The 24,940-nt window shown below is 44.4% G+C and overlaps 1 protein-coding gene across 1 annotated transcript in view; it reads left to right on the top strand.

The window, feature by feature from the left end:
- ALK (ALK receptor tyrosine kinase) overlaps positions 1-24,940 on the top strand; it is a gene marked incomplete at both ends in the record, with an annotated part of 721,303 nt that overhangs the window by 604,870 nt on the left and 91,493 nt on the right. Inside the window, one exon of the mRNA XM_080711348.1 lies at positions 7,509-7,678. Within this exon, the coding sequence (XP_080567474.1) occupies positions 7,509-7,678 (170 nt within the window). The remainder of the gene's footprint in view (positions 1-7,508; positions 7,679-24,940) is intronic.

Here is a 24,940-nt window from a genome sequence, read left to right as displayed (position 1 = left end):
CATTACATGATGAAACCGAGGGATATGAAGAATTACTGTCAAGCTTAGGGTGTGAAAAAAAAAAAAAACCTTCTCCGGTCCTTGGCAGCCACTTGGATCCCATTCAAAAGTGGTATGTTAGTCACAAGCCCTTGGAGCTCCCACTGGTGGTCATTAGAACACATTCATGTGTCCCATGTACAGAGGCACGCCCTGGTGAGAGCTCAGATTCTCCCCAGCTATCAGCGGATTAATGCTCCTAGGAGGGGCCTGAGCCCCTGCAGACCCCTGGCATATCTCTGAGTCCATGCTCTTTCCAGTGACTGTCCATTAAACTACTGAAGTTTCAGTATATAGAGTGGGTCACTCTCCCTAGCAAGAGGAGTGCAGAGTTATTCCTCAGTGTCATCTCCAACACACATAGAGAAACTGAGGCAGGGAGGAGGCTGTTTGCCCAAGATCACACCATCCCATTGTGATTCAGAGAAAAAGGTCACCTTTTACTTTCCATAAGACTGGAAAGGAAATTCACTAAAAAAAAAAAAAACCAGAAGATTTAAAATATAGACTGAAATGTTTGAATATAGCATCATCCTGTTCTGTTGGTTCATGAGCTGTTTATCTCTAGCACAGTGTTCCCTGACCACCCTTTCCAATACAAGAGAATGAAACTGGCTTCATCAAGCGTCTTTGCTAAGCTGGGCGCTGGGCTCATATGATCTGAGTAAAGCCCTACAGTAGATCCTAAGAAGAGTGCTCCTGGCCCCCGTTGACAGATGAAGATACTGAGGCTCTGGGATACTCTGTAATAAGTAAAAGCAACCCCTCTCTGACCCCAAAGCCCACAGCACTGTGCCTTCCCATCCCTTAGGAGCTCCAGGCTGCCCTGGATTCCTCAGATCTCAGCTTGGGCGAGAGAACTTGATCCTCTCCCAAGAAGGGAAAAAAGATAGCACTCTCTTTTCCTACTTTCCAACATCAGAATCCTCCCTTTCTGCCTTTTGGAGTATAGCATTTTTTCTGATGATAAAAGTTCTGTGTTCATTGTAGAATATTAGGAAAATACACTGAAGTATGAGCAAAAAAAAAAAAAAAAAGTGAAATTACCCACAATACTACTATCCAAAGATAACCCCGATTTACCATGTTGGCACATTTCTTTCCAGACAGGCAGATAAAAAGTTGAGCATAATTATACATAGGGTTTATAGACTTTTGGTATCATGCTGTATAAGCATTTTGTGTCTTTACTTAATTTTATATTTTTGTATTTGTCTGTCACGATCATCGTGGACTACATTTGATGTGAGACTATAATACATCAATAAAAGTATCAGGAATCCAGCATTTCTTAAGCTTCTATGATTGCAAATGCCTGCCAGCATCACATTTTATTTGCCTGTTATCCAAAAATCTGCATCTGGCCAGCTTCTTGCTGCGTTCAGTTGATTTTTCATTAGGCTATTTATAGCTCGAGAGTTGGTATTTATTTTTTCCAGGTGAATTAAAAGATGGTGAACAAAAACACTGGATTTTGCAGTGAGCTGATATCCTTAGCTGAAGTTAATAAGATACCAAGTCCACGGCTGTGGGGGTATAGCTCAGTGGTGGAGTGATTGCCTAGGTGCAAGGCCCTAGCTTCAATCCCCAGCACCAAAACAAGTTCACACACCCAGAACCACACCCTGTGGCCTCTGAGGTTGGAGAAGAAATTTGACCTCCATCTAAAGCTTGCTTGGATGCCCTGTAATTCCAACTCTGGTCATCCAGTCTCTGCTAAATGACCCCCAGTGTAGGGGCCCTTGAGGATACTTGTCTCAGCACATCTCTGTCTTCCAAAACCTGTTTCTGTTTAAGTGAAATACAAACTTGGCATATCCATCTCTATTTTTCTTGTTGTTTTTCCTTTTTCCTTTATTCTTGAAATTCCTGTGGCCCATCAGAAATCTGAAAAAAGATAGCAACCTTCCTCCCCACCCCCCACACACACCATTGCTTTCCCGACATTTGAAGGTATTGCCTGGAGTATGGACATTATTTGGTACCACTGAATCTCTTTTCGGCCTAAATTCCATTATGATATTTTCTTATGGGTTCAAGAAACTGTTCTGAAGCTGCCACGAGATATGCATAACAAACGCGGGGCACATTCTAGACATAAAATTGCAGTAATTACCTCTGGAGGAGGAAAGGGCCATGAGAGAAATAATAGCATTAGGCCTAGCCACAATGCTGTGCCTGCTTTACATACAGGACTTTAATTAATAAAATGACAAACACTGGCCCCTCGTAATTGGAAAGTCTATCAGGCCCCACCGAGAGGCAGGGAAAAAGAGGCCCTTGTGAAAGGGCCAGCTGGAGCCAGGAGATGTAATTGCTGGTGGCGCACTCCTGGTGTTGTTTCTTTTCACTTGTATCACTTGCTGTCTGCATATAAAAGAGTTTATTAGTCAAAAGCTGCCGTTTATAACCTCTCTCTATTAGGACATGTCCAGAAAGGTCAAAAATTTTATTGTTACAGGTTCCAACAAGTGTTATTTGCCATAAAGATAATTTCAGATTCATATATGATTCCGTGTGAACACACACACACACACACACACACACACACACACACCTGTGAAATGGCAGGAACAACGGTTGTAAATGTCTTAAAATCTACTATCTCCCCAGTCCCTCCATTATGAGAGTATTTCTCAGATAAGATCTTGTTAAAATAGAAATTCTAAGCCAAGCACAATAATCTCAGTTCTTGGGAGACAGACAGGAGGTTCACAGTTTCGAAGCCAGCCTCATGAAATTAGCAGGACCCCTTGGGCTACCTAGCAATACCCTCTCTCAAAATTAAAAATAATAATAACGATGAAGTGTTAGAGGTGTCGCTCAGAAGTAGAATATCCATGGGTCCAATCCCTGAGGCCAAAGATAGATAGATGATAGAGGATAGATAGATAGATTCATGCATACATGCATACTAATTCAGTAGGGCTGGACTGCGGTCTGAGGCCCTGAAGTTCTAACAAACTCCCAGGTGATGAGAATATGCTAGCCCGCAGATCGTTTTGAGCAACAGTGCTTGAGAATATCTTCACAAGAGATCCGCAAAGCATTAGGGATTAAGCATTAAGGATGTATACGTGTAGTCACATGTATACAACACCCCAGGTATGGTAAAAAAGCAAAGCGAAGAGTGTGCGCTCCAGGTACACAGCATACGGACTTGGTGCTCAGGGGTGACTGGCGTTCCCCACGCATTCCTCTGATTCTTACTCTGAACAATGGGAGTAATAATACCTGCATGAAGGGAGGCTGTGACTGTGAAATGAAACAGCCTATGTGTAAGTCCTGGAGCAGGTGTAAGTGCCTAGTGAGGTGTGGTTAGGATCACAAGTCAGCTAACAAATGACTTCATATCCCATAGGCCACACAGATAGTAATGAGTGTTCAGAGCAAACCCCGGGGGTGTTTTTTGGCCTATTCTGGGCACTGAAACCTCACGGTCGATCAAACCAGGTGTCCTTGGTGTGAGTATCTACCTACAGTGCTATCAGAGTGGTTCTGTAACCTAGGGCCGGATAAAGGAAATGGAAATCTTTGAGAGGAACTGATGGCTACAATCTGCTTTAGGAACCACGGTGCTTGGACATAGTGATTTATAAGGAATATTAAGTAAGACCTGCAGGATGTTGGTCCTCCGGTTCTCTAATTAAGAAGCTGGTGAGGAGAGAAGAGTTCTGGCTTAGGTCACTCCTGTCCCCCCTCAGCCCAGGGGGTCTCTCTCACACTGGCTTGTTCTCAGAACTGCCCGGAGCTGATATAGCAGCCCCACAAAGGCCCGTCGCCGAGGCTGTGTCCTCCCCGCATGAAAGAATAACCCCTTCTACCCCTTAGTCATGGTGGGCACGTTTTAAGCCATTTTTTTCGTGATTAAGAATAGCCTCTACCTTAAAGTCCAAGACGAAATTAAACCCCTCACTGAGAGAGCCAGGCTACTTCCTGTGCTAAGTAGCCCCATCTCCCCAGTGGTCTCAACCCAGGCTGCGCTTTAAAATCACCTGGGTGGATTTTAAAGCCTCTGATGCCCGGAACCTAACCAAGACTACTCAAGTCGGAATCTCTAGGGTGGAGCCAGACATCAGCAGTTTGGAATGCTCCCCAGGTGACTCCTATTTTGCAGCCCAGGTTGAAAACCCCTGGTTTTACCATGCCGTTCACAACATCACCTGGGCTCTACTTCCACAGTCGTTATCTCACTCAGTATTTATAACCATCTTTTAAAGTAGGTAGGTTAGGTATGGTTAGAATCACAAGTTTGCCTGTAACAAAATAGAGGCTCAGAGAAGACGAAGCAGTAATCTTAAGGTCAAAAACTCCCGGTTCCGCCATAGTCAACAGGCCAGGAAATGAGGATGCTGGGACGAGCCTCTGGAGAATGAGTGCTGATGTGAAGGGCAGCTGCTTCCGATTCTGGAAAGGTAGTGGGTGAGTCACAGGAGCATGAGGGGAGGCCCCAGGGGCCACTCTCTAACTCAGTGCTTCTTTGCAGATTCTAATTTGGTAGGTCGAGGGTCAGGTCTGAGATTCTGCAATTTTAACAGGCTCTCAGAAAAAAAACTGAAGATACTGATATGAGGAGCACACTCTGAGCACCACAGCATGGGCTGGCTCTCAGATGCAGAATCTGGAAGTCATAGGGATGTTATCTGCAAGTGAGAAATGGACCAAGGGAAAGACAGTAGGGTCTGGACTTCTCGTGTGTGTGTGTGTGTGTGTGTGTGTGTGTGTGTGTGTGTGTGTGTATTGAACCCTACGGCATTCTACCTTTGAGCTACACCCCCAGTCCTATTTTATTCTTTATTTCTTAAAAAGGGTCTCACTAAGTTGTTGAGGGTGGCACTAAATTGTTAAGGCTGGATTCAAACCTGCACTCCTCCTGTCTCAGCCTCCCAAGTACTGGGATTACAGGTGTGCACCACTATGCCTGGTTAGAACTTATCATGTCTTAATGTCTTAAGGAAAAAGAATATTTGATTGGGAGTACATCACCTTACTGAACACTGAGTGGATGAAAAAATAATGGCACTTCACAGCATGAAACACTAGCTTATTTGGTAACCAAAATTCTCAGCCAGTCAAAATTTCAATCTTGCTTTAAAGTCTGGGCTTTTTTGCCCACTCTTATCTCTACCGCCACCATTAGACATATTGCATATGAACAGCCTGAAATCAAGAAAAATGTGTGGTCAGTGATTATCAGGTTCTCTACCCGGGCTTTCCTTTCCTATCATCTTGCTGACCTCTGACTCTTCAAGGTTGTAAGCATAAGAAGAATGAGGCAGGTAGGTGTGGTGGCCCACGCCTGTAATACCAGTACTTAGGAGGCTGAAACAAGAAGATTGCAAGTTTAAGGCCAGCCACAGCAACAAAGCAAAACCCTCAGCAACTTAGCAAGACCCTGTTTCAAAATAAAAAGATCTGGGAGTGTAGCTCAGAATGCCCTGGGTTTAATCCTCAGTACCACAAAAAAAGAGTGAGCAAGGGAGTTCTCACCTGCCTGGGACTGCTTTGGTGTCAGGAATTGTGTTCCCTGGATATGACAAATCTTTTGAGACTTGCTGATTCTCACAGAAACACTGGTTTCTTTGGAGATCAACCTTTCTTCCAGTCACCTCTACTATTCTGGGAGCCTTTCACCTCCCAGTATCCGTGTATCTAATATAGATGATCACTTCCTCCTCCCTCTGCTCTTGAGCATCTCAAGATACCAGCAACTTCTTTCTGCTATGGTAGGTCCAACCCTCCACGCAGCCCTCCTAGGCAAGATCTAAGATGACCCCACATGGCTTCCTTATGCTTGGCTCACCTCTAAACCATGTGCAACACCCATTTTTTTTCTTTTTTTTTATTTATTTATGTCATATGCATTTTCTTTCATTTAATTTATTTATTTACTGCTCCAGCAAATGCAGGCCATCCTACACCGCCATCTCATCTTGTTCTGCCCTCAGAGCAGCTAATCAACCTCTTGTTCAAACTTTTTCTAGATTTTCTAGGTAGCAGATAAACAGTAGCCTTCTGTGCTCCCCTAACTGCAGGAGATAAGTATTAAGTGGTATCATAAAACTACTCTTTCCTTTTTTAATATACTTTGATTGGTATATCATAGTTATATATCATAACGAGGTTCAGAGTGATAGAAATATTCATGCACACAGCGTGTGGTGTGTTTTCCTCCAGATCCCATCCTACTACCTCCCTGTCTCTATGCATATTATTGAGATTAGTATGGATAACTCCATATATGTACATAGCATTATTTATAGTTTCCTTCATCACGTCTCCTTTTACCTCTCCCCACTCTTTCCCCGAATCCCTTTCCACTCTCCTCCTGAGGCTCTCTCTCCTCATTTATCCCTTTTGTTTCCCGATTTTTCTCTAGCTTCCACAAATGATAGAAAATATATAACCCTTCACTTTCTGAGACTAGCTAATCTCACTTAGCATAACATTCTCTAATTCTATCCATTTTCCTGAAAATGATACATTTCTTTCTTCTTAATGGCTGAGTGAAATCCCATTGTGTGTCTCCACCACAGTTTTGCCATCCATTTATCTGTTGATGGACACCTAGGCTGGTTCCATCATTTGGCTATTGTAAATTGTGCTGCTATAAACATGGATATGCATGTATCACTCTAATATTCTGACTGCGATTTCTTTGGAAAGATACCCAGGAAAGCTATCACTGGGTTGTATGGTAGTTCCATTCCCAGTTTCCTGAGAAACCTCTACACTGATCTCCATGGAAGCTGTACAATCCCACCAACAGTATATAAGGGTTCCTATTTCCCACATCCTTGCCAGCATTTATTATTGTCTGCATTCTTGATGATTACCATTCTAAGTAGAAAGACCACTCTTTTATGACGTGGGATGAAGTCACCTCCCTTCTTTTGGGAGTGTGGGCATCCTCATTCCAGAACACAATTGCTTTAAAAAGATCCTATATGTGATCTTTACGTGATCTTTGTCTACCAAGTCATAGAGTCTCAGCTAACACTCCATGTGGTACTACTGTTCAAATAATACTACTAGAGTCTTTACCAAAGGAGAAAACCCTATTATATCTAAATCAATTAAAAATTTTTGAGTAGAAGAAAAATCATTTCCCTTAGGTAACAAAGTAAATTGGGACTGTAGACAAAACTATTTGGTACTTCTCTAGGAAATTCATTGAATACCCCAATGATCGTCCTCAGATACAGAATATTGAGAATACAGAATAATATCATAAAGCCAAATAGAGCTCCAGGCTTACCCACTGCTTGTCCCCCCACCCCGGTCCTTGGACTTCACAGAAGCCATGTGGTGGGAAAGGAGAGAGATCAGGTGTGCACGACCTTACCTGGCCACCATCACCTGAGTCTCCGGCAACATCCTGCGGGCTTCAGTTGAGAATTCCAACAAGAGTACCTAAGGTTCCGTTTCAATGTTAACCTCTGCTCCTCTGGCTCTTCTCTCCATCACAGCTCCGCATGTCCTGGCTCATCCGTGGAACCTTGAGGGGAAATGTGTCCTTAATGTTGGTGGAGAACAAAACCGGGAAGGAACAAAGCAGGATGATCTGGCAGGTCACCACCAATGAAGGCTTGAGCCTGTGGCAGTGGGCAGTGTTGCCTCTCCTCGACGTGTCTGACAGGTGGGCCTCTAAAACACACACACACACACACACACACACACACACACACACTCCATTTTACTCTACCAGCCACAGTGTTGAAGGGACCATATCTCCTGCCCTGTGCCTTTATCCAAGACAAACATGTACACAGACATGTGAACATGCACACAGACATGTGAACATGCACACAGGTGTGTGAACATGCACACAGACATGTGGACATGTACACTTTCTGCAGGATACCAGGTGCACAGGGCTCTCCATGGGAATCTGGTGCTATTGAACACTCGTCTCCAGCATCTTACCTGGCCTGACTGGCTGCCTCCAATATCATCTATAGAAAAAAAAATAAAACTGAGAAGCTGGACATGGTGGCACATGCTTGTATTCCCAGTACTTGGGAGGCTGAGACAAGAGGATCACAGTTTTGAGACCAGCCTCAGCAACCTAGCAAGACTCTCGGCACCCTAGCAAGGCCCTGTTTCTAAACAACAACAAAAATTAAGAAGACTGTGGGTGTAGCTCAGAGGTAGAATGCCCTTGGGTTCAATCCCCAGTACCACACACACACAAGGAAAAGAAAAAGAACCTGAGCAACTCACATTCCTAAGTATATGGCATTTTTTTCTTAGATTTTTTCTTACTTTCTCCCCATTTGACATTTTCTTTATTTATTTTTTCTTTATTTAACATCAAACCCGTTGAGATAGGTAGGACAGACCTTATCATGGATCCACACTCCTGTTCTTTTGCAAGGGGAGGAAGTTAACTACCAGTGAGGTAGGCATCAGAGTCAGGACAGGCACCCAGGCCCAAACCCAAGTCCATGACTTTGCTGAGTCAGGTCCCAGAGAAAGTTGATGAAGGTGGATGACAAATTCTTCAGGAAACAGCTTCTCCCAGAGGTCCTGGTTTCTATCTGGAGTCTCACTCATGATCGCTGTGACCTTGAGCAAGACTCTTTACCACTTTCTTCACCTTTAAATGGAGAGGACTGGGCTGGAAAATGGTTAACCCCGCATGACCCTGGAATGGATCAGTACCCTGCAGAGCTCAGCTGCCACTTGTCTCCCCAGGACAGCACTACTCTGCCACCTGCAGTCAGCCTGCAGCAAGCAGTGCTTGCCTAAAAAGGCCCGGCACCACCACAGCTCTCGTGACGCTCTGCTGTGTCATACTGAACACTCAGTGGTTGGTGTTGACCTGCTTCAGACCAACAAGGCGACAGGGGTCACTCCTATAAAGGGGATAGATCCGTGAACCTGAAGAGGAAATGCCATCTTTCATAGCCTAAATCACAACCCCTACAATCTGGAGCAGCCTCTGTATTAGTCTCCTAAAACATAGTCAAATTATCATCTGGTCCTTAATGAAAAGTGAGGACAAAGGGCTCAAGGTGAGGTAGAGGGTACCAGTCAGCTACAGCTCTGTGAGTAGGAAGCCAGGTTTCAGACTCTTCACCCAAACCTCACAGTCTCTGATCCCTGGAGCTCATAACTGGAGTTCTGCTGTCACAGCAAAAAGGCACTGTCCTTAGCCTGGGCACCAGCCACCTTCTCCTTCAGATACGTGTGGGTTAAATATCAAATCCATGGACACCCAAAGGCTCAAGGAGACCAGGACAAATGGATTTAATTAAAAAGGGGGATGAAGGACGTGTGGGCACTCCTCACATTTTGCTCTTGGGGATCGTGGGGCTGTGCACAGGGCATAAGAGCTTGAGGGTAATGCCAGGGCCCTCCCTCCTGGGAGATGTGAAATTAATTCAGATGAATCAAAGAAATTTTTTCTCCTTGATCCAGCAATTTCTCTCTCTTTCAAAGCCACTTCAGGGAATTGGAAGCAAGTAAGATGTTGAGTATGTTCACTCCCATACACTAAAGTTTCCTCTGAAAGAAACTTTGTTCTCAGCTCCCTCCTCCCTGTAAAAGGCTATTTACAAGATTGACATTTCCAATATTGATACTGAGACCAAACTGTCCAGTGGGAATTTAGACAAAGGCCAGCTTGGTTTGATGATACCTCGTGACCCAATAAGTATGCAAATACAGAAAACACGAGTGTCTTCCCTCATGGGGAGCTTGCATGCCACTGGCAAAGGGCTGGAAATGGTCCTCCAGGACTAGTGGTTATGTAGAAGGCATTGATATCCAAAGAAAATGGGACTACAGGAGGACCAGGCAAGCAGTTTTCACCTGCTGAAATAAAATGGATAGTAGATGTTACTGGCCCATAAACTAAAGAAGCCCTGTGGCTGAAAGTGCAGAGGCTTTAGGGTCAGATAGTCCCAAATTTAAACATTGGCTCAGGAAGCACTAGTTGTTTGATCTCATCTAATTAATTAAGCCTCTTGGCCTTTGGCATTCTCCTCTTTAAAATTAGGATAATAACCATACAACTTCACAAGATTGTTATAAGATGACATCAAACTATTGTCACTAAAACTTTTGCATAGTAGGTATCAATGACTTTTACTTTTTGTATCTTTCATCCTTGTCCTATACATATGTGGCCTCAGTAATAATTTGCTGAACAAATAGCACATCACAGCCACTGAACTTTTGACTCAAGCCACATTCTTTAAACGTGGCTTGTCTTCTCTTTATTTAGGCCCATGTGTGACCTGTCCAAGCCTAACTTTAGCAAATAAAGTGCTCAGTGAATTACTGGCCCACACTAACTGCCTAATCAGTAATAACTGCTAATGCCAACTATATCTCCCCATCCAATGCCTCAGAAAAGTCTGAGATGCCAAATTTAGCAATAAGGACGAGTCATATAAACCTGACATGATGATGGGATCTTTACTAATTTGTGGGCATCTGTGTTCTGTTGACTCCTCATAAGGAGAAGTCAATGACAGGGCTGAAGCAAGAATCACATTTCCTTCCAGGAAGAGTGAGCTACAGCTACCAGGATTACCATAGAATGAAAATGGGAGAAAGCAGAAAGTAGCAGAAGAGACGAAGTAAACGCCAGGCGTGGTGGCGCACGCTTGTAATCCCCGCGCTTGGGAGGCAGAGACAGGAGGATCACGCAGGTTCAAAGCCAGCTTCACTGGCTCAAGAGACTCTGTTTCCAAATAAAAATATAAAATAGGTCTGGGAGTGTATCCCGGAGGTAGAAGGGTTTCAAGGAACCCCAGTACCACCACCACTGAAGAAGAAGAAGAGGAGGAGGAGGAGGAGGAGGAGGAGGAGGAGGAGGAGGAGATGACAAAGTGAGGGAAGGATAAAACAAAACAAAATGGACAAGAAGCAGAAAAAGACCAACTCCCCTTCCTCCCACTCTGGAGGTAGGCATTAACATCTGCACCACTTGCCTTTATCCCATAAAGCTCCTTTAGGCAGCTCCTATCTTCTGCTATTCAGCACCTAATTCATGGACAGCTCCCCATCCCACGCCCTTGTAGAAGTCTGGACCTTTGTCTCCTGTGCTATCCCAAATCACCTTTGCTCCCAGTTTCCCAACCCAACCTCTACATAGTGTGTGTGTGTGTGTGTGTGTGTGTGTGTGTGTGTGTGTGTGTCTGTGTGTCTGTGTTACTGAAAATTGAACCCAGGAGCATTCCACCTCTGAGCTACAAACCTCTAGCCCTTTTTATTCTTTATTTTGAAACAGGGTCTTGCTCAGTTGCTAAGGCTGGCCTCAAATCTGTGATCTTCTTGTCTCAGCCTCCTGAGTACTGGGATTATAGGTTTTTACCACCATGTCTTGCTCATACATTATATTTTTGTTAAGTACATTGGTCAGGAGTTAGAAGTTCCTGGGCTCTAAACACTAGTAAAAAAAAAAAAAAAAAAAAAAAACCTCTGATCATTATGTGAATAATCTTTTTAAACACAAATTTATTTTCCTGGCTTCTAATGGTTTTAAAGTTACCTTTCAAACTCTTTAATACAACCTTTATTTAAGCCCATGTGTGAACTATCCAACTTTAACTTCACCAGCCCCATTTTATACTATTCTCTTTCTTTTACTCTACCCAAAAACCAACTAAACTTTTTTCTACTCAGTTCTATCATGATAAAAATTTTTACTTCCAGGCTTTGGGCATCTACCAGTCTCTTCACTCTAATCTTCTTCCTCTACCTTTCATATCTCTAAATACTACTCTTCCTTCACATTTTTAAAGAACTCTCCCCAGGCCACTAGACTACATGTATGCCTACAATGTATTTTTATGGCTCTTACAACATCTCTATAATAACATGTCAGTCTTTACTATCTGTTTCTGCGGAGGGAGTTGTATCTGAATATAGGCATCAACAAGGAAGGGATTATGTCTATCTTACATGTCCCTGCTTCCTAGTATGCCAAATACATCTGTGTTGGCAGAATGAGGCACTGAGAGAAATTACATAGATGTCAAAATCCCAGCTGAACGAATTGAGACTTTCTCTTGTTGGAATCCACCTAACATTCCACCTCTGTCCAACCTGTGTCTAACAAATGAGATAAAATCACTCTATAACTATACTACTGCAGAGTGTTCTGTATATCAAAGCAACACCTGTGTCCTGTCAGGGGAACCAAAGCAGCATTTGTTACTCTTGTGACAAGGAATCCTCTTGGGGGATTTGCCTGATACCTGTGCTTTCTTTGTCTCTGGTCACTCTCCTGTCAGAATTGCTTTATAAGAAAGACTTTGATCCTAATTGTGTGCCCTGGTCCTTGTAGGTAGAGAGCTAGAGCTGGGCACTTGAGACAAAAGAGCTATATTGTCAGACCATTCTCACCACATGGTAGTCCTGCAAAGGCTCCTAACAGAGAAATACAAAGAGGCTGGTAATGAGAAACCATTAACCCATGGGGTAATATTTCTTCTGATAATTTACAAACATGCAAAGCAATAGATATAATGTAATAATCCATCACCATCAAAATTATGAAACTCTACAAAGAAGGAATTATGGGAACTTTACAACCATACCATAAATAGTAACAAGAAAAATCTCCCAGAGTGGTGCCCAAGATGTTTTGAGCAGTGATAACATCCCTGGAATGCAGCTACTTACTCTCAAGGTAACTTTGAAGGACCACACCACATCAAGTATTAGCCTGATGTGTGCTTAAGAGTTGGCTCATGACTTGGCATCCACCTCATGTAACCAATGCATTTCTCTTCATTGTCTCCTTACTTCTTTAGTCCTCCCCAACTCAACTGCCATTCTTGCTGCTGAAATGAATTCCACCTTTTCTCAAAATGAGACAAAGGCATGTTGTCTCCCCTTAGTTCTGCTTCTCAGTCTCCGGGGGGACACACTCCTAGTCTTCCTCTTTATAATCATATATCTTACTAAACACAACATCCCCCCACCCCATCATCCTAAGCTTTGATGTGCTTCCAGAGCAGAAGCTATTAAGCTCAACTCATCAGGAGATGAATTTGGAAATACCATGGATCAAATCATGCCCCACAAATCACGGCAATTGTACAGTCAAATATAAAGTATATAACTTATCACACCTGTGTAGGCTTGATTCCCCAGCACTATCATTAGAAAGGCTTTTAGCTGCATGCTATATACATAGTCTAACAAGAAGAAACGTTCCCTCTGGAGATATTTAGATTTCCTGTTCCCTTTGTATCTTTTGTCCTAAGCAACAAGCCACGTGTTTCACAAATGCATCTTTCAAATGAGATCAGTTAAACCCAGAGTTATGTCTTTATGCATTTAGACCAGAAATTCCGTAGTGCCAAGGTCTTTTCTTTCCCCCTATTCAGCTTTCGTTTATTGCCCACAGAATCCCCGTTTTATGTGGTGAGCTATCGACAACAATACTCTCTCTTTGTGTCCCATCTTTCTGAGATGAGAAAGACATGAGAGGGGCATTTTCCGTACTTATTCTTGCCTGTGTAGAGAAGCAGTAGGTGCCAGTCAGTGGAAATCCAGAGGTTGCAGGTGATCCCCAGTTTGCAGTTCTGGACTTGCTACTCCTGAAAAGGTTATGTTTAATTCACTTTTTTTTGTAAATGGCATCACAGCATCTTCTCTTAACCATTGAAGAGTTCAAAACAATGATGACTAGAACTAGCATTTGATAAATGCTTACTGCGTGCCCGTCATTGTAACACGTACTTAGCATGCATTATCTCATTTTATCCTTGAAACAGCCCCTTGGGATAGATACCATAAGTAATCCTCTTTCTTATATGAGGAATCTGAGGTCTACAGGGGTTAGATGATTTCCCCTTAACCCTTAGGCTGGCCTGCGTCCTCTGTACTGCCTGGGGAAATAATGTGCTACTTGTAGAAGGAAGCTTGGTAAATGGTATTGTTATTGTCAATATATTTTAGTCCTGGGCTTTTGTTCACTTCCAGTTAGTTATCCATTTTTCCTTTGCACCACCTGAAATCCATCAACATACCCACTCCCACTTCCTGCCAAAGGCCACACCCAGCCTACCCAGCCTGCCTTTCCTTCCTTCAGTCTGCAGCAGGGGCAGCATTGACAGAAGAGGAGGCTTTCCCCCTTTCCTTCCAGGTCTCTGTGTCACCTCCCTGTGTGTCTTTTCAGGTGACAACTCCAGCATGCCTTTGACCATGCCCACACCACATAACTCCCAATCCAAAACCAAGCATAGGTTCCGATAGGCATTTGCTATTTGCAAATGTATAAATTTAGTACCAACCACCTCGAACAAAGACATAAAGATAAAAATACATTTAGGATGTATGCTTAACACATATTCCTGTATTTGAGAATAAACTTTACTGTCATAAGGACTGATGCAGAAAATCCAGCCATGGGGTTGGTGTGTCATGCTAAATATAGCCGTCTCTGCCCCAAGAAGAATGAAGGTAGTAGACCCTGTAACTGTCTTTTCTCCTTCAACTTTCCATTTGTAACTGTTTTGCCTCCATCAGTCCTTCTCCAGTCAGGAGGGATGTCTGCTGGGAGGAGATGTCACAGTCCTATGAACCCCCACAAGCCAGCACCTGCTGCCCTCTGCTGGACAGGCTGCTGTGACCATCACTGGCCGCAGCTCCTGTACCTCCACATCTCGGCACCCACAGCAGCCATGTGCCTCCTGGGGTGCTTTACTCCTTCCAAGCATGAAGTGCCCCTCAGGCCCACGCTGCCAAGTGGTTAGAGCAGATATCATCCATTTCCAGATAAGGAGACTGAGTCAGAAGTGTTCAATAACTTGCCTAAGGTCCCACCGGCCACTCAACACAGAAGTTCTCGGTGAGGTCCTGCTTCCATCTCTTTCTCCTTCACCAGCCAGAACCCTGCAAAGGTTCTCAAGCATGAAATGGTACCCACCCTCACAATCAGCTAGGCATTGTCTATTTATTTATCCAGCCAACATTAACTGCCCTACACAGTGACAGGCAATGGGCGTACCTGGATGAGTAGTGCAATCCCAGCTCTGAAGACGTGCCCTCTAGCAGGGAGACTGTCAGGGAAACCAGACTGTTGCATGGCAGATCTTATGGGCCTGGAGGAAGGGGCTCAGGGAGCTGGGACAGCATGAAGCCCAATAAAGCCCCAGCTGGGGGGCTTCTCACTTCCCAGTGGACGCCCTGCCAGTGGCTGCGCAGGGTGCTCCTCTGCCAGATCACCCATGGCAACATGAGCAGAGAGCAATGTCTGTCTCAGAAACGTGGCTCAGAGAAGGTAAATAACTGTCCAGTGGCCACAGTCTGGAAGCAGAAGAGTCAGGAGGGCAGGCATTGGTTCATTTATGCACTATCAGCCCACAATAGCCATCTAGCTCCAAAGTTGAAAGTGGGGACAGAAGGGAGGGAAGTATCTCACCTGCCCTCCCCAGGTGAGTCTGGTTCCCTGAGTCCACACACACAAGCAATACCCGACACCTCCACACAGTCAGAGAAGAAAAAGGAAGGTGTTCTCTACTCCCAACCAGCTAGGGCAACACTAGTGTCCCTCCCCAGAACCACAGGTACTAGAGACCTTGACATGCTGATGGACAATATGATACTTAGTCCTCTTAATGAAGAAAAAATATGCTGCTTCTAGGCCATGTATGGTAAATTATGCCCACTCAATCCACTTAGTCTTTCTTCAAGGGACTCAAACTCTTCCTATGCACACTTGACTTAATTCTCCTTTCCAGGGAAGGAGTTGGGAACAGGATCCCTGTATTTGCTGGAAACTTGCAGTGGCATCCACAAACTCCTCCTTGAGCCATTGGGCCATGCTTCTTGTGGCTGCGATGGAGAACAGACAAGGGATTGCATCCTCATTAAACCAAGCATATCTGCCCATTTATCCTCGTCATTGTAATTCATATTTTAGAGCCCTTAGTTTATCAGTGAGAAAATGGCTCCAAGTAGTAAAATGATCTGTTCAGAGACACACAATTAAAAAGCAGAAGATTCAGGATTTAAGGCACCATTTTCTAGCTCAAAAGCTTTCAAACGCTTGCTATCATAGTCAAAAAATCTCTTCTATAAATGTGGGTAATAACAGACAGAGGGTGTTATCTTGCATCAGCAGCTGATAGGAGGGAACTTGTGTGTGTGTGTGTGTGTGTGTGTGTGTGTGTGTGTGTGTGTTACTGAGGATTGAACCCAGGGGCATTCTACCTCTGAACTACATCCCAGCCTTATTTTCATTATTTTAAAACAGGGTCTCAATAAATTGCAGAGTAGCTGAGGATGGCTGCGAACCACAGTCCTCCTGTCTCAGCCTCCCAAATGCTGGGATTACAAGCATGCACCACCACGGCCAGCTAGGAGGGAATTTTATAATGCAGCCTGGGCCTAGGCTGCCTAGAGACCCTGTCATGGAGGCTATCAGCCATGTGAAGGTGAACCAGCACCTGCAGGGCCCAACCATTCAGGCAGGATCCAGAGAAGGACTCTGGCCTATAGGAGCTAGCCAGGCACGGCTTTGGGAGAACCAGGTTTCTAGCTAGGTCATCCAGACAGGGATGTAGACATGTGCTCAGGACACAGGTCCAAGGCTGGGAACAAGATGAGAATGAAGGCCTCCATAGCATGACAGAAACCTGGCCAGTGATCCAGAAGCCTGCGTGTCTAACACATCTGCACAAGAAAAATACATCCTTGTTCAAAAGCACTAGGCCACTCTCCTTAATGCACCCTGCCTGGTTCATTAGGGTGCCCTGGTCCTAGAGCAGTGCTGGAGTACACAGCAGGTAGGGGGAGCTGCAGCCACAGGGCAGGGTGCTGCAGAGCCTTGTAGCCACTGGGGTGAAGTTTACCCATCACCTCAGCTTTCATGAGCCATCAGCCCAACCATGCCAGGTGCTTGAACACACCTGAATGCCCAAGATTGTGCTAACTACATGGGATGCCAGTTGGGGTACCACTATGCAAAGTAACAGTAAACCCCAATCCTCAGAGCTGTCCAAAAATGAAGTATATTTCTTGTTCATATAAAGTCAAAAGTGAATGTATTGGTTTGTGTAATTCAGGGACACAAACTCTTTTTGCCTTGTGACTCCTCCTATCTCCCCAGCCTGGACTCCCTTGCATTCAGCCAGCCAGTGGAGAAAGAGCACGGGGATTTGTCAATGGCTGATTCTAATGAGTCATCACTTCTGCTCACTTTTCATTGGCTGGAACTCGAGCACATGGCCACACTCACTGCAATGGATGCCAGGAAATGGAATTTAGCATGTGCCCAAATAAGAGAAGTGGGTTAGATGAGAAAAAAATGAGATGTTGTGTCATAGAAGAAGCCAAAGAATACAGCTCCCATCTGTGGGCATCTATCAGAGTGTCACTTGAGAATACCGCTTCCTCATTTAGCTACTCTGAGCATTGATCAAGCTTCTCTCTACAAAGCCTCATAATTCAAGGCTGAAATCAATTCCAGGATCTATTCTGAAGTATGAATGTTTCATTCCCAAAATTTTATGATGCGGCAAAAATCTTATTTTCTGGCAGAAATCACCCCAGAATTTTTCTCACTGAACTCATTTCTTTTCTAAAAACAACAACAAAAAGTAAAATAAACAGGGAAAAGTGCTTTTGAAATGGCTTAAAACTAGCAGGTCAGCATAGGGCAGTGATTCACAAAGCTAACTGAACATTATAATCAGCTGGAACACACAATACCCCTCCCCTGGCCTGCAGAGACCTGGGTGGGCCCCATGTACAGAGATTCTGACTCGGCAGGTCAGGTGTCAGGCTCAAGAATCCATGTTGTTTTTTTTAAGTTTCCCCCAAAAGTTCTCCAGATGACTTTGATGTGCAACCACATTTGGAAGTCACTAGCATAAAGTTACAAATTTAGTCTCTTGTGAGCAAGACAAAGAATCAAGATGTATCTGGAGAGTTATTGATTGTCACATTGGCAACAAACATATGTTAAGCTCCCATAAAGTAAGAGGATAGATAGAAAGAGGTGTGTGGCCAGCCTCTTGCTAAAGCACAGGACCTAAATGCCTCAGAGAGCACAGGTCACATGCATCAAGAGACAAATGCTTGCCAAGCATGGTGGCACAAGCCTGTAATCCCAGCATTTAGGAGGCTGAGAGAGGAGGATCACAGGTTCAAGGCCAGCCTCAGCAACTAAGAGATAAATGGTAACACACCAGCATTATACAGAGTTCATCAAAGCCAGGCCAGTGTCCAGTTGGTGCAGTGACAGTAATAAGCCAAACCAGAGAAAAATTTAGCGCTTAGGGAAATAAACAAGTGACAGAGCATTCTAGAAAAGGCCATTAGAGCAAACAAAGGTTTAGAAACATGAATGTTTTCTGTGAACTCAAGAATAGCTAGGTCAGGCATGGTGGTGCATGCTTGTAATCCCCACGCTTGGGAGGCGGAGATAGGAGGATCATGTAGGTTCGAAGCCAGCCTCGCTGGCTTAAGAAACCCTATCTCCAAATAAAAATAGGTCTGGGAGTGTAGCCTGGAGGTAGAAGGGTTTCCAGGAATCTCAATACCACCAAAAAATAAAAAATAAATTAAATAAATAAAAAAAAAGAATCGCTAGGTTGTTTCAAAGACTCCTGAGCTATCTCCTTGGAGGAGAGTGAATGAGGGTGTTCCCCAAGTGTTTTGGACTTTAGACTGTGAGTAACGGGAGCCCAACTGAGCCCAGAGACAGGCTGGAGAGTGGACTAGCCAGAGAGCCAGAGCATGGAGACCATTGGCGGCCCTCGTGAAGGACCAACGTGAAATGATCAGAGCCTCAAAGTGGAGCTCAGGAAGGCGGAAGGAAGGAGTTGGAGAATAGGACCCTTCCTCTGTTGCCTTCCACAAAGCACCACTGGCCCCGGACAGCCTTGATTCAGCCATCTTAGAAGAGGAAGAGATGTGGCCGGTGGCTCAGCATGTGATGTGCACACAGGAACTGATACAGATCAAATATTCAGAACTCTAGAAGGATCTGGCCCTGTTTTGGCTTTTTTTTTTTTCCTCAGAAAATATCCCAGATCACTGGAGCAAGGAGTAGATTAGCAATTCTGAGCTTTAAATCCTATTTCCAACACTGATTTACTGTGACGTTTGGGACAAGCTGTTGCTTTTGATTGCTAAGTTTCCACAATCAAGAGTGCAAAGCAGTGATACAGATCAGGCCGTGAGCCTGGCTTAAGAGGCAGCCTCTCCAAATGACACCGAGTGAACCCCATTAGAATAGGGATGTGCCCATCTGCTCAAGATTTCCTTGGTAATGTCCACAGTTCGGTTTATACATCAACAGACGCATATGTTTTTCATAACTCTAAATGTAACTCTAAATGCCTCTGAAAATGTAGCTCATCCTCTTCTCCCACCAGGCACAAAGTCTGGAACTTAGGAGATAATTGACCTTCTAATACTTTGCAGCCAAGCAGAATTCAATTCTCCATGTGCAGTCCCTGCAGGACCCTCAGTGTCATGACTTCCACCTTCTCTTCCACACAGATGACTCACACATTTTCATTTTTACCTGGGTGCTGTACCTGGGTTTCCATCTTATTGGCATCCTATCCACATCCTTGGCCCCAGCCAGCACATCCAGTCCCAGAGGATACTTGTGTCCATTGCTCTACCGTTCTGCTAGACAGTTTGTTCTTTAGCATCTTTCTTGATTTCTTCTCTTCCATGACCCAGACTCATGTTTTTACAGCTTGTATAGATTGTAGCTCTGTAGGGGGAAGAACTGAAAAGAATTTAGAAGCCCTCCAATCAATGGATAATATGAGTGATAGGACTGACCGAAATCCTCAAGGGCGAGGTCCATGTCTTACAAATCTCTGTGTTGCAACCTACAGGCTCAAGTGTCTCTCTCAACTCACATAATCTTTGCTCCGAGGCAAAGCAGGAAATATGTAACTCGTAATACCGCCTGAGGAAGCTCAGATTCCTAATAAAAATATTATATGAAACTGGAGCAGTAAAGTAGGATATCTCATGCTAAAGGAGGTTTTCCACTGTGAAAATACCTGTGTGACACCATCTTTAAAACCAAGATGGCACCTATAAACTTCTAGTGACTTGGCTGAATGTGATGATGCACTCCTATAATCCAAGCACTTGGGAGGCTGGAATAGGAGGCTCTCAGGGTCAAGGCCAGCTCAGCAACCCAGCAAGACGCTTTTCAAAATTTAAAAAAATTATTCTTAAAAGGCGGGGGATATAGCTCAGCAATAAAATATCCCTGGGTTCAATCTCTAGTACCAAAAGTTAATACAGGTTCAGAGATTTGTTCAGGGTCCCACCAAGCATATAGCCATCTTTGCTCCCTTCTACTTTATAAAACTCAACTCCTACCCCAAGCATAAGAGGTTCATGTTCCTTTAACCTCAAAAAGATGTTTCTGTTGAGAGAAGGGAACTCTCAACCCTTTTCCTTGATCTTCTCACCAATAGAGGCTGCCATCCCCAGAACCATTTCAGCTCTCTGAGCCATAAGCCAGAACAAAGACAGGCAGAGGAGAGGCCTGTGCTGGAGGTCTGTGAACATCTTGAGAAATGAGGAATGGATGGCTTGGTTTCTGGAAAGAATGGATGTGGGACTTTCTAGATCTTAGAATTATCTACACCAGCTCCCAAAGAGCTCATCTGGCTTCTCTAACAGTGTAGAGTATTATGAAATTTGATGAGATTAAACAGGTTGGGGGGTTCTCCAACAGATGGCAGAAAATGGCCTGGGAGGCAAGGAACTTGAGTCTTCATAATATGTATGTAATTTTCCAAGCCAAAGGATACCATCTCCCTCTCCCTCTTTCTCTCTCTGTCCCCTTTTCTTCTTTCTCCTTCCTCTACACTCCATCTCTTCCTCTCACTCTCACTTTCCCAGGGACATGGCACATCAGAGCCTGTGGATCAGGTATTTTTGTGCATTGGCACCATCCTGCTGGGCCAGGTCTCCAGGAAGCAAGCCCCTTTCTTTTGCTCTTCCCCTTTTGCCCAGGACCTCCACTAGAACGCAGTAGATGTGGCTCAGACTGAGAGGAAGAAAGAGCAACGCAGGAACTCGCTAGAGACGGCTTCCACCCACCCTGTAGTCTGGACCTTTCTTGTGTGGGCTTTTCCAATTGACGGCATGCCCAGGCACATGAAAGGGCTGAGATCTTTTGGTCTCAGGCTGCAAAAGTGAACACAGAAAGAAAATGCTTAGAAGCCTTGACCCTAGAATGTGGAAAGGTCCGAGTGATTCTCCATGCTTGCTCAGACTAACTGAAAATTCGTTTTCTCTCTTATTTCCAGAAGGGCTCAAAGCCAGACTCATTGTGAAAGATCTCCATGGCCCTTGGCAGCCCTGGAGTCTCTGTGTTGACTTTTCCTCACTATTCTTTGTATTATGCCCAGAGGGGAAACCAAGTCAGGTGGTGCTAAATGACTTCTAAGAGTGGGACTAAAAGAGATGTTCCCAACTCTTGAATCTGACCTTGAATATGGCTTGTCCTGCTTTATTATGCAGGAGCCAAAGACTCTAGAGTCAGAACACACATGTCTAGCTTTGGCCACGTCAAACCTAAGGCAGGGCTAGTCCCAGGAACCCAAAGCTGTCCATCAGCCCCTCCCCCTGAGCCGATAGCTGAAGTCAATTACACAGATAATGGAACAACACAGAAGAGCTCTTTCATCACCGATGTTATTCTAATATAAATGCATACCACGCCCCAAGCCTGGTGACAGGCCATTTTAGAAGAATCTTGCCAAGCAAATCAACTACGCAGTGAGAAATTGGAGAAAGTGTATTTTCTCAGCAGTATCTGCCAGTTCTATCCTAAGCATCCAGATCCCAGACAAGTCCCAGCTGCAAAGAGGGATGCAGAACACTCCCTCCTTCCAAGCCCAATAACTGGCCAAAGGAGGAATCGGAGGCATGGTGCACATCCATTAAATACCTAACCACTCTCCCACCATTCTTCCCTGCTCTCTCTAAAGCATCGATATGCCCTCCATCCACATGGAAACACATCTTTTGGCCAGCTACTTAAAATCATTAAATGAACTTAAATAGATTTGTCGGTCCCTAAGACTGGATGGGTGGTAAATAAGGCCTTATATTCACTGTCCATTAACAGTCTGTTGCTGGAATGAGATGGTGCATTTTCTGAGCTGCTTGGTGGTGGCATTGCATTTTCTAGGCAGAGATCGGCCCGGTGAGTCTGTGAGGCACTCAGTTCCAAAGCTGCCCCTGAAAAGTTGGCCCACTGCCCAAATGGCCACCTCCCAGAATCCCCCTGGACCCGTTTTCAGCAGGCCTCTCTGAAAAGCTGACCGAGAGGAGTGGATGCATTCTTTATGCAAAGCTAGGCTCCAACCAAAATCTCCAGCCAAGTCTGTTTTAGCAACAAGCCCCAAATCCCTCTGGCAAGAAAAATGAGAAAAAAGCAATAATAACCCATGCAATCAGAAGTGCCTACTTTGAAGAAAGAGCTGAGCAGGTATGACCTATTAACGGGCAGGGAACAAAGTCTCCACTGCTAATAAAAGAGAGGGTTCACCTGCCACTTGCACAGGTTGGTGAGCTGGCAGGAGGAATCCCTAAGCACTCTCTTTGCCTTCTCCTCGACCAAGAGGACAGTGAAAGTTTTCTAATCATGGAGATTCTGCTTCTTTTCCCTACCAGAGTCAAAACTTCAGGGCAAAGGCAGTGGAGTAATTTTCATGCTTGTTAGAACCACCTGGCCCTTACAGTCTTGGCACGGACCTTGCTTTCCCTCAGCCCCAGGGTGGTCCACCTGCTCTGTGCTAAAACTTGTCCTTCGTCTCAGAGTGACTGGTCCACCCATAAGTACTAGAACTCAATACCAGGGCCATAGCTGGCTCTGGAGAGTGACATAGTATCTATACCTTTGGTGGAAGAGTGACTGAACCAGAAAGACCCTGAGGGTCTTAAGAAAGCCTGTCCTATCTCCAGCAGAAAGGGGATAAGCAGAATCAGGTGCAACCTCCTCTTTGCCTGAGTTTCAGATGAGGACACACGACCAGGTACCAGCTGAAACAGTGAAGCTTATATGCAGGTGGGTCTGAGCCCCTAGGTCTTTTGTCTGTGTCCAGCCTTCACCTCACCTGACCCTTCCCTGAGCCTCTGGAATCTGGGGCAATGGGGAAGGGTTGGCAGTGTACCCCCAGGGTATAGAGGCAGCATAGCCTGTTCTCATGTCTCCATCCCATCGAGTCTTTCCTGATTGTTCTGAGCGCTCCCAACTCAAAATATATGCAATTCCCAGTGTCAGTCAAACCCTTTGAAACAGCAGCTGCCACCACCATTGCCATTGCCTCGCAGAACACTTTAGAAACTCTTCTATTTAGAAACCATTCCAGCCCCAGCTTGCATCATCCCATCCATGCTAAGAGACCCAGTGGCTGCTCGGGAACTTGGCAGCTCTTACTCTTTCTGTAATAAAGAAGGAAAGCGGAGGGAGAGCGGGGAGACGGGAGCGGAGGCATACAGCATCCTGGGAAGGGCTCGCAGAGGGGACAGCGGGGCTTTTCTCTCTCATCCCGCACCACAGACACACACCTATCACTTACTTGCTCAGACACCTCAAGTCCTCCAGGAAGATGAACCCCTACTGCAACTCAGCACTAAAATCAGCACCTCCACCATGGTGCACAGGCCTGGCCCCCAGCCTGTGGGTGATGGATCAGGACAGGTGATGTGAGTGGGAAACAGAAAAGGTGGTCTCTTGCCCCCTACAATGCGAGAGCATTGGAAAGTTGTGCCTATGTGATGTTCTCACTCAGGAATGTGATTCTACCCCCTGTCTGAGCAGCTCTAAGTGCCTGAATCTTTGCTAACACTTCCCTAGTTTACATCTGCTTTAAAGAAAACTAGACATCAGTATTAGGGCCCTGGATTTCCTGATGAGTTTCTTAGGCCCGGCTTTGTGCAGAGTGACACAGGAACTTAGCCAGGGACTGTCTCCCCTGTGGTAAGCAGGGAGAACCATGTCTGTGCCCTTGTCAAGGCTCATAGAGAAATTCCACAAGGGCTTATTAGGCCCATAAATCACCCCATGACTAAGCACCCCTCATGTGGTCACCCTACCTTATCTCTGTCCCCTTTCAGTTATCCTCATCCTGCTTACTGATCCTACCATATTTATCCTAAAAAAGAGAAAAAGAGTACTTTGGCTTTGTCATTGTCCTATTGGAAACTTTCAATGGCTCCCTATTTTTGTTTTGTTTTGTTTTTTTCAAATTTTTTTCCTTTTTTTTTATTGGTGCACTGTATTCATACATCATAGTGGAATACAAACTTTTGTAGACATACATGCACACATCGCCCAGTCAGCCCCCACCATATCTCCACCCCATTCTCTCCCCATCCCTCCCTCCCATGCTTGGCTTAGTGGTTGACATCTAGTATTATAGCAATTTATCCAAAATTAAAAATGATAATCTCACATAACAGTTTCATTTGTCTGATACCAAGCTTTTGATGACTTAAAGATAACATTTCAATATTTCTTTTTACTTTCTTTCTTACCAGAGAATATTTTTTTCTATTTTTAGGTGAAACTATCATATATTTATATATTTATTTTTCAGAAAAAAAATCTATCCTAATATGGAATATGGACTCTAGATACCCAAAACAATCTTGAAAAAGAACAAAGCTAGAAGATATATATTTTCTGATTTCAAACCATATAAAGCTACAATAATTGAAACAGTGTAGTACTATTCTAAAGGCAGATATATAAACCATTGGAGTTAAATAAAAGCCTAGAGCTAAATTCTTCCCTATATTGTCAAGTTATTTTTGACAAGGTTTCCATGAACATTTGGTGGTGGAAAAAATAATATTTTAACTAAATATTGTTGAAAAATAATACTTACATGGAAAAGAATAAAATTGGACCCTTACCTAATCCCATATACAAATA

The sequence above is a fragment of the Muscardinus avellanarius genome (assembly GCF_963383645.1).
Source record: "Muscardinus avellanarius genome assembly, chromosome: 15".
Taxonomy (NCBI): domain Eukaryota; kingdom Metazoa; phylum Chordata; class Mammalia; order Rodentia; family Gliridae; genus Muscardinus; species Muscardinus avellanarius.
Note: the sequence above shows the minus strand (reverse complement) of the source record. Positions and strands in the feature narration are given on the sequence as shown.